The sequence below is a fragment of the Venturia canescens genome, chromosome 5 (assembly GCF_019457755.1).
Source record: "Venturia canescens isolate UGA chromosome 5, ASM1945775v1, whole genome shotgun sequence".
Classification (NCBI taxonomy): Eukaryota; Metazoa; Arthropoda; class Insecta; order Hymenoptera; family Ichneumonidae; genus Venturia; species Venturia canescens.
The window spans coordinates 18,205,668-18,215,630 of record NC_057425.1 but is presented as its reverse complement, the minus strand read 5'-3'; the positions used below and the strand labels follow the sequence as shown (position 1 = coordinate 18,215,630).

At 48.8% G+C, this 9,963-nt stretch overlaps 1 protein-coding gene and 1 long non-coding RNA gene across 2 annotated transcripts; both read left to right on the top strand.

Moving 5' to 3' along the window:
• The first annotated feature begins 5,283 nt into the window (after window positions 1-5,283).
• LOC122411036 (uncharacterized) lies at window positions 5,284-5,626 on the top strand. Its single transcript, XR_006261060.1, has 3 exons — window positions 5,284-5,362; window positions 5,481-5,539; window positions 5,613-5,626. It is a non-coding gene; the product is annotated as an uncharacterized lncRNA (long non-coding RNA).
• Window positions 5,627-7,600: 1,974 nt separating this feature from the next.
• LOC122411330 (uncharacterized) lies at window positions 7,601-9,547 on the top strand. The gene has a single exon (XM_043420074.1). The coding sequence runs from the start codon at window positions 7,601-7,603 to the stop codon at window positions 9,545-9,547; it is 1,947 nt and encodes a 648-aa protein (XP_043276009.1).
• Window positions 9,548-9,963: the final 416 nt, after the last annotated feature.

Sequence of the window (9,963 nt, the reverse complement as noted above, 5' to 3'; positions counted from 1 at the left end):
CTATTTGTCGTTTTCACCTGGTAATCACACAGCACAATTGTTGAGTACGCCACAATCCACCTCATGTGACTGCAGCTTTTCGATGGTTGCGAAGTACTGAAGGCATCTGTAAAATTTCAAATCATAATTTATCTTTTTTTTTTTGTAGAGAATAGAATAACAGTGGACCAATTTACTTACCGATCACAGAAGAATTTCTTGTGCTCATTAGTATTGAGTTGTGAGCTGACGAGCTGAGATAAATTCTAGATGCAAGCAAAGTGTCCAATTCCACATTCTGACACGTCTTCGATGTAAAGCAAGTTGACATGTCGTTCTTTCTTCTCCTTGCTCACCCGCACTGGCAAAATTACATCCTTCTTCTCGCTATAAACATTGATTGAGAGATTATTCAATTTTTCAAATCTCTCAATTTGGTTCAATGTCATAGGGAAGCTGTTCAGAAAAGGGCATGGTTCGCCGTTCTCTCGCGTGGGGCCCTCAGTGCACGGTTGGTCTCTCGCTTGAGCTCGGCGGTGCCGTGCTCTCTGCGCGCGCTCCCCTCCTTCGTGCTATACTTGCCGGTAGCTCACCGGCGTTTTTCTAGGCCCTTCTTCCACGGATCTCGGTACGCGACGGATCGATAGTGATCCTCGCATTTCGGACTAATCATCGGCTCGCTTCATAATTTTTTACTCTTCTACCTTCTCTTTCATCGGGAGTGTTGCGCCTTACAACCGTGGCACTCTGGGACAATATTCGGGAAATTATTACTGAATTCCTTCGGCTAATTTCATTACGAAATCTCTCCTTTTCGGTTCGGTACGTTGTGCAAGACACCACGTGCTTCTTAATTAGCTCTACTTCCTAATCTTCAATCATTCGTTTCCTAATTCAATTGAGTGCGTGTTTTAGTCTTGCGATTTACGCCCGTGGAATTGAACCGTTAGTAGTAGGTGGTGCACTATGGCAACCCCCACTCCTATCCCCACTCCTTTCCCCCACTAGGCCGAGCGGCCGGCGTTGTGGGCGAGAGGTTTGCGGGTGTGCGGAGGGGGTGAGCGCGTCGTCATAGTGCACCATCGTTTTTTCCGGTGTATATTTTTTTATTTTATATTTGTAAAAAATATAAAATAAAAAAATCTCTCTTTCTCTATACATATTAATTTTATTTTTAAAACGGGTAAAAAAAATCAAAAAAAAAAAATAAAAAGAAAAAATAAAAAATAAAAATAAAAATAAAATAAAATAAAAAATATATATCGAAAAACTCACCAGGGTGACGCGTCTCTCTCTGTCCCCGATCCAGGCTCCACGACGCTGTCTCGTGCACCATTGTTTTTCACGCGCACACAAACACACACACACACACACACACACACACACACACACACACACACACACACACACACACACACACACACACACACACACACACTACTCTTCTGGGTCGTCCGGGGCGGCAGCAACGCCGAGGAGCCCGTCTTCAACCCCTTCGTCGTAATCGGGATAGGCGGCCTGCAGCTCGTTCACGAGAACACCCCCGAGATCCCGGCCGTCCTCGGCAAACAGCTGGATGCTCAGGGGGTGTCGTGTAGGAGGGCTCATGACCGTAGCCGTAAGAGGCCCCTCGCACAGCGCTTCCATCTCATGGATGGGATGGTGAAAAGCCTCTAAGTAGGCGAGGCTGTGGAGGGAGCACTCTATCACGAGCGCCGGTATCGCCTCTAACGCCGGTGAGGGGTGGTAGAGGCAGTTTAAATCGAAAAACTCACTGTCACCGTGGTTCACCAGATGCACCTCGACAAAATCACCGCTATCACAGTACACTATTTCCCCACGGTACGCAATACGCGAGCCCCGCAGCACCACCACACAGTTCACACCCGGCGTTGCCTCCTCGCTTTGGATGGGCCGGCCCAACCTCCCGTCTATAAACTCACTATACATTAAATCTACCACGTGGAGATACAATTGTTCTAGAGCGTCGGTACGGATGTACAGGGACTCAACGCTCAACAACCGTATGACGCGGCACGTAAATGAGCGAGACAGAAACTCGTAATAGCGGTAGCGTGGATACATTTTGAGGAAAACAAAAAAAAAAGAAAAAACTTGTAGACGGACAGAATATGAGAGAGTGACCGGGACGAGATACTCGCGCGCGACTCGATTGAAGACTGATGGGCAAAGAAGGCTAAGACGTTTATGCAAATACGTGCTTATGATGAGCACATCATTGCGGGGGCCGGGAGAAGGACAGGAGGGGCCGTAAAAACAGCCGACACCTCGGCCCGATGCAGTCATCCTCGTATACGGGGCAAAGGATTCACACATGCCCTCTCGCTCACTCTCACGCTTAGATAAGGCCGCTCGCGAGGCGCGATGCCTCGTGAGAGCTTGAGGTATTCGCTGCTTCATCAAAACTGCACGTGGCTGCAGCCTCGACGGCGTACACCCTCTTGCTCGCTCTCGTGCTAGCATACGCGTCAACGTATACGCTCTCGCTCGCTCTCTCTTGAGATGCGGTACCTCGCGCTCACCGGGCACAGCCTCTAAGCAGGGGGGGGGGGAGTACGTCATCGTAGCATTGACCTTAAGTCATAGCATCGCGCTGGTTCTTTAAGCAACAGCCAGCAACGATGGCATATACCGTCTCGCTCGCTCCAACGTCATGATACATCCTCTTTCTCTCTCGTGAGGCAAAATACTCGAGCATTTGAGAGTCGTGGCAACGATAGCGCATGCTATCTCGCTCGCACCCGTGTCGTGATAAAGCCTCTCGCTCGCTCTCTCATGAGATGCGAGGCCCTGCGCTCTCGCGACGCCGCCGTGCAGCGTCATCAGAATTGCACGTGCATCGGCCGAGCGCTCCAGAGCTGTAACGAGGATAGAGCACAGCCTCTCGCCCACACCTGGAGCCATGATACATTTTCTCGCTCACTCTCTCTTGTGAAGCGCACGAGCGCGAGAGCAGCAGCAACAGCATATGCCCTCTCGCTCACACTCGCGACACTGTGCATTCTCTCACTCGCTCTTTCGCTAGGTGTAGAGGCACAGCGCTTCACAGTTGTAGCAGTGATACCGTATATCGTCTCGCTCGCTCCAGCGTCATGATATATCCTCTCTCTCTCTCTCTCTCGTGAGGCCCAATACTCGAGCATTTGAGAGTCGTGGCAATGATAGCGCATGCTATCTCGCTCGCGCCCGTGCCGTGATAAGCCCTCTCACTCGCTCTCTCATGAGATGCGAGGCCCTGCGCTCTCGCGACGCCGTCGTGCAGCGTCATCAGAATTGCACGTGCATCGGCCGAGCGCTCCAGAGCTGTAACGAGGATAGAGCACAGCCTCTCGCCCACACCTGGAGACATGATACATTTTCTCGCTCACTCTCTCTCTTGTGAAGCGCACGAGCGCGAGAGCAGCAGCAACAGCATATGCCCTCTCGCTCACACTCGCGACACCGTGCATTCTCTCACTCGCTCTTTCGCTAGATGTAGAGGCACAGTGCTTCAAAGCTGCAGCAGTGATACCATATACTGTCTCGCTCGCTCTCATCACACTGATCCTTTAGCGAGCAAACCTCTCTCTCGCTCTCCCGTGAGACGCGATGCTTTATACAGAGCTGTCAAAACGACGCATACGGCTGCAGCCTTTTGATACCTCTAAACAAACCCCACCGATATATATTCTTTATTATATGCTATTTTTGCGGATTCAACCGATTCACTTATGAAGGGCGTATCTCCGAGGGCTAAAGACACAGCTCGATCTTCGGGAGAAGATGCTATACAGGAGATGGAGCAATATGCTCGGAAATATGCTTGCACAGGCATAAACAAAGCTGTCTCACTCGTGCGCGTGCTTTTTCACGCAAACACCGGGGACCATGCAGAGTACTGTAAAACTTCAGCGACTGCTCCTTTGCCGTCTTGAAAAAAAATATCGCTAGCATTTTAATTATGATTCACACCTATCTTCTCGCTCGAGATATGTCAGTAGCGATTCAACCGTCATATAGAGCGGTATTTCACGATTACCCCTTACAATGTCGGATGAATCAGTGCGTTCTTGTATTTTGGGTCTTTTACGTCTAACAAAACCGCATAGCGCTCAGCTGAGACGTCGGTGTAATGATCTATGGTGTTACGAGCTGCTGCGTTTATCGGGTGATCGACTCGTGAACAGACTTAAATACGTGATCTGGTGGGCCCCTTTACGAGCTCTAGTGGTGGCCTATAACAGAGGCATATTAAGTGGTCAACAAGTGTTGGGTGTTGTGTATGAGGAGTTACAGCGCCGCGGTGTTTTAGAAGCTCCCCTCGTAAGAGGCCTTGTCGATGAAATCAGATGTAAGTACCATTAGCTCGATAAATCATTGTTGTTGACGGTTAGCAATACAGCAGTTATTTTTACCATAGGCTATCGGCAGTTTTACGATGCGGGGAGTGACGAAGAAGAGGCTCTCGCTGAGGCGACGAGAGCTGCGGAGGAAACGGATCTAGAGCGTCAAGCCGTCCTCTACCGTGCGTATTCAACTCTGTTTTGGCGTTATTACCCCCCGATTTTCGTTTTTAGACATAAAAACTACTGGGGGTGGTATTTTTTCAGAACCGCTGCATGAGGAGGGGGTAGGAGAAGAGCCTAGAGCGAGCACCTCGGCAGCCCCGGCCGAGCCGATACCGCAGGGTTTCACCATAGGCCATCGGCAGTTTTACGACGCGGTGAGCGACGAAGAAGAAGAAGAGGCTCTCGCTGAGGCGACGAGAGCTGCGGAGGAAGCAGAGCATCAAACCGCCCTCTACCGTGCGTATTCAGCTCTGTTTTGACGTTATTATCCTCGATTTTCGTTTTTAGACATAAAAACTACTGGGGCGGTATTTTTTTCAGAACCGCAGTATGAGGAGAGGGCTGAGGAAGAGCCCAGGGCGAGCACCTCGGCAGCATCGGCCGAACCGATACCGCTGCAACCCGAGTCTGATGACGACGAGGCGTCAACTATTCTCAACCCCTCCTTAATGTTTAGCGATCGGTCTGATATACTGGGTAAGCATAGTCGTACAATGATAATAAAATAAAAATAAACCGCGTAAAAATAAACAGAAATTATGAAATAACCCAAACAGCTGTGTACCGGCAAGCCAGAGCAAACGATGACGACGGAGCGATAGCGGGTCCATCGTATCACCACCATCGTCAGCAGGATGATGACCTCGTACAGCCCGAGAATCAGCTGGGGGTGTATCCGATGGATGCTCGACAGGAGGAGGAGGAGGAGGAGGAGGAGGAGGAGGAGGAGGAGGAGGGGGAGCGTCTAAACGAGGAGCGATTAGAAGCTAGACGCTTCGGCCTATGGTTTCAAGAGCTGATGGAGTGTGATTCAGGTAAAGAAATAATAACGTCTTCTCTCTCTTTCTCCCTCACTCGCGCGCTTTCTCTCTCTTTATCTCTAGCCCTTGCGGTATATACAGGATATGTTTAAAAAGGATATATTTACCACAGGGTACTCGTCAGCTGACTCGTCAGCTATCTCGTTATAGGCGTACCGCGATTAGTACGAGGTACACTAAAGTTACAATATGCCTTTTTATCGGCGATCTCTACTCTATAACTCACGCCTTTGTTTGATTACAGATATACAAACGGGCAGGGGAAGAACACGCAATACACAGGGGAACGAGGCTTTCGGGGATGTGCAACCCCCGGGAGGGCGGATCATCATCACGCACGATACAGCCCGTTATTTCAAACGTTTTCAACTACGTGGTCGGGAGATACCATTGCGTATCCGCCAGCCTCACGCTGGCGCAAACGTGACAACATGGCTTGAAGGAGCATTCCGCGATCTTCTGACGCATCTCACGAGTCACTGTGAGGGTGGTGACTACGCGGGGATCTCGTTCTCCGCGAGCTGCTTAGCGCACGGCCCCGTCTGGCTTTCATTCCATCCTGTCCGCGCCTATACATTTGTAGATATCTGGCAATTAATAACAAACATAGCTCAAAGTGCAGCGTCTCTGGATATTAATGATTCTTTCCATATAAAAGTATGTATCGTTAAAGGTTTGGAGGGTAGGGGGCGAAAAGGTTTGACACACGAGGGCGTTGCTAAAAAATCAATTTTAACGATTCGAAATACCGACAATCTGTGTCTACCGCGCTCGTTAGTAACAGCACGCGCGTACGCGGAAAGGGGTGAGATACGCTCGGGGGCTCTGCATTCTAGATGGCAGCGTATACAACAGATTAACGGGTCGCTTCAAAAAGAGGCGGCGCTTGAGCTCACGAGAAGCGCAAATGTTGTTATACAGCCCGCTGGCTGCGGTATGCGCGAAATTGCTATATACCAGAATTATTTGGCTCGCGAGGGGTTAGCTATCGTGGTTTTCGAGTTTTTGACTTTGGGGCGACGCGAAAGACCGGTGTTTGACGGTACACAGACGGTTATGGATACAGTAGGCTCAGTCCGGCACACGTTATACATTCTGTATTATGAGCGGTCGCATCATTTCCAGCCTATCTTGAATCTGCGTGGTGCTGTAGGCAGCTTAAACTTCTGCGCAATCTGTAACGCCCGTTCTCGTCGGGATCATAGATGTTTAAAAAAGAAATGCCCTCGCTGCCTTCAAGCACCGCCCTGCGCTCTGGGAGCAGCTGCCGCGATCAGATGCGAGACATGTAACCGCGATTTTTTTGGGGAACAATGTTTAGAAAATCACAGGGCTATTACCATCCGTCGTAAACACAGGGTAAACACTGTTTGCGAGTCTCTTCAGCGGTGCCGTAACTGCTTTCGTGCGATAAGACCTTTAGAGAAAAAGACGCATGTGTGCGGGGAGGGTTTCTGTAAAACGTGTAAATCGCGGCATCCCTATAATCGCCTGTGCTATATGAGGCCTATTCGCGTCGATGAGAGGCCAAAAGAGAACATATTCATATTCTATGATTTTGAAACGCAGCAGTGTACCCCTGTAAAAGGTGATCCTACAACGCGCGTTCACGAACCGAATCTTTGCGTAGCTCAACGTGTCTGCACTAAGTGCTGCGATAATGCTTCTATAGACGAGCCGTGCGAGCATTGCGGGGATCACGAGTTTATATTTAGGACGAACCCTGTGTGTCAACTTGTGGAGTTAGCCATACAGAGTATGCCGAACTTCTCTCACATATTTTTAATAGCCCATAACGCCGGTGGTTTCGACGCCCAGTTTATCCTGCGCTAGTTCATCGAGGAGAAAAAAACGCAGCTCCCGTCTTTAATAATGAACGGCACTAAAATCATCACAATGCGCGTTCGCAAACTCGTGTTTCTCGACAGCTTGAACTACTTTCACATGCCTCTGAGTGCACTGCCTAAATCTTTCGGTCTAAAAACTGCTCTCGCCAAAGGATCTTTTCCGCATCTGTTCAATAGACCCGAGAATCAAAATTATATTGGGCCGATGCCGCCCGCAGCCGATTACTCTCCCGACACTATGCGCCCGGAGGAACGCGAGCGTTTTTTTGCATGGTATAACGAGTTAAAGAATGCCTCTTATGTATTTAACTTTTCAAACGAGCTCATAACCTATTGTAAAAACGACGTTACGATATTGAGACAGGCCTGTGTGGTTTTCCGGAAAATGTTCAAGGACAGCGGACGCGTTTGCCCGTTTAGCGAAAACACAACAATCGCGTCCGCCTGCTTTCAAATCTTTCGAAAAAATTTTTTAAAACCTAACACGATCGGTATCATACCTACGGGTGGTTACAGATGGGCTCACAATCAGTCAAAAAAAGCGATCTCTTGGCTCGTGTGGATGGAGCATTCTTTAAATCGTCGTATCATTCACGCAGGACGCTCGCGCGAGTTTAAATTGCCTCAAAATTTATTAGTAGACGGTTACTACGAAACACCTGATTCAGCCCACGTGTTACAGTTTCACGGTTGCTATTGGCACGGGTGTTTGAGCTGTTTCACTGTAAACAGAGACCGTGTACAAAGCGACGGTGATACACTGAACGAGCGTCTCGAGAGAACAAACGCTATATCGCAGAGAATCCGCTCAAGCGGCTACACGTTAACCGAGATTTGGGAGTGCGCGTATGACCGGATGATAAAAACAGATTTAGAGATGAACGCTTTTGTGAGTGATCACCCTCTGGTTCGAGCGGAGCCTCTCAATCCGCGCGATGCTTTTTTCGGTGGTCGCACGGAAAACATGGTCACTCTGTACGACGTGAAAGACGGGGAGCAGATACGATATGTTGACGTTTGCTCTTTGTACCCATACATCTGCAAGTACGGCAAATATCCGGTGGGCCATCCAACGGTATACGTCGGCGACGAGTGCAGGGCGCTGACAGGTCCCGAAAATAATATCAGTCTTTCCCGCGTCGAGGGCCTTGTTAAATGTACAGTGCTTCCACCGCAAAATCTTTATCATCCGGTGCTGCCGGTGCGAATGCATCAGCGCCTGTTATTCGGGTTATGTCGTAGCTGCTGCGAAACAATGAACCAGGACGCGTGTCCTCATGAAGACCCCGCGGAGCGTGTGTTTAGCGGTACTTGGGTAGTGGATGAATTGCGAAAAGCTATTGCGTGCGGGTATAAAATATTAACCGTGAGCGAGATTTGGCAGTATAAAATAACGCAGTACAACCGCGATACGCAGAAGGGGGGCCTTTTCACCGGGTACATAAACACTTTTCTTAAAATCAAACAAGAGGCCAGCGGTTGGCCCGAGGGTTATGCAGATGACGAGGCTGCCCAAGATCGTTATATAACTGCTTTTAAGACAGCCGAAGGGGTTCAGCTGGAGCGGGGTGCGGTAGCGAAAAACCCGGGGCTGCGCTCGGTAGCCAAACTTTGTCTTAACTCCTTTTGGGGTAAATTTGGACAACGCGAAAATTTACCACAAACAGAAATAGTGTCGACACGCGAAAAACTTATGGAGTTGCTAAATAGCCCCGAGCACGAGATCACTGGTATGCTACCTGTTAACAACCAGGTGCTGTATGTTAATTATACGAAAACCGATGATGCTGTAATACCGTCTAATATAGCAAATACTGTCATAGCTGCATACACCACAGCCCAAGCCCGTTTAAAACTTTACACCTACCTCGAACCGCTGGGTAAGCGTGCTCTGTACTGCGACACCGATTCCGTTATTTATGTCACGAGAAAAGAGCCTGGAGAGTATGAACCGCCAACGGGTCAATTGCTAGGGGATTTAACCGACGAGCTAAGCTCTTACGGCGAGGGCAGTTACATTAAGTCTTTCATCTCAGGCGGCCCTAAATTTTATTCTTTCATAGTTAATACGCCGAGCGGCGCGGAAAGCGAGGTTTGCAAGGTTAAAGGCATAACGCTGAATTACGCAAACAGCTCGCTGATAAATTACGAATCAATACGGTCATTTATAATAGGTGTGAGAGAAAATCCTGTTGTACTACAGTTTGATTCAATACGTCGTACACCGTTCCACCAGGTTGTCACACGACCCGAAAAGAAATCGTGCATGTCTCTGAGCGTCAAGCGAAGACGTGATGGCGAATACGGCTCGCTCCCTTACGGCTACAAATAACCGTTTATAAAAACTCTCGCTTTAAACATTGTTAAGCAGCGTTGTAAAATATCTATGTTATTACTGTAAAATATTTATACTGTTACCGGAAAATAAAAGCTCTATACATGTTTCAACTGCTCGAATTCTTTATATTATACCGCCCCGCAGGAAACGTGGTCATTCGCGCAGATAGATGTACGGTGGAAGCATCCCTGGACCTCAATGATCTGTGGTCCCACAGGCTGTGGTAAAACGTACTTTGTAAAAAAGTTTTTAAAGTTTATTTCACGGATGAACAGTGAGCCGTTTGAGAGAGTCATTTTCTATTACTCCGAGTGGCAGTCAGCGTACACGGAGTATGGTGAATCAATAGAGTTCCACGAGGGTCTACCTCAGAGTGCTGATTATGCTAACGACCCTCGCGCAAAACTTCT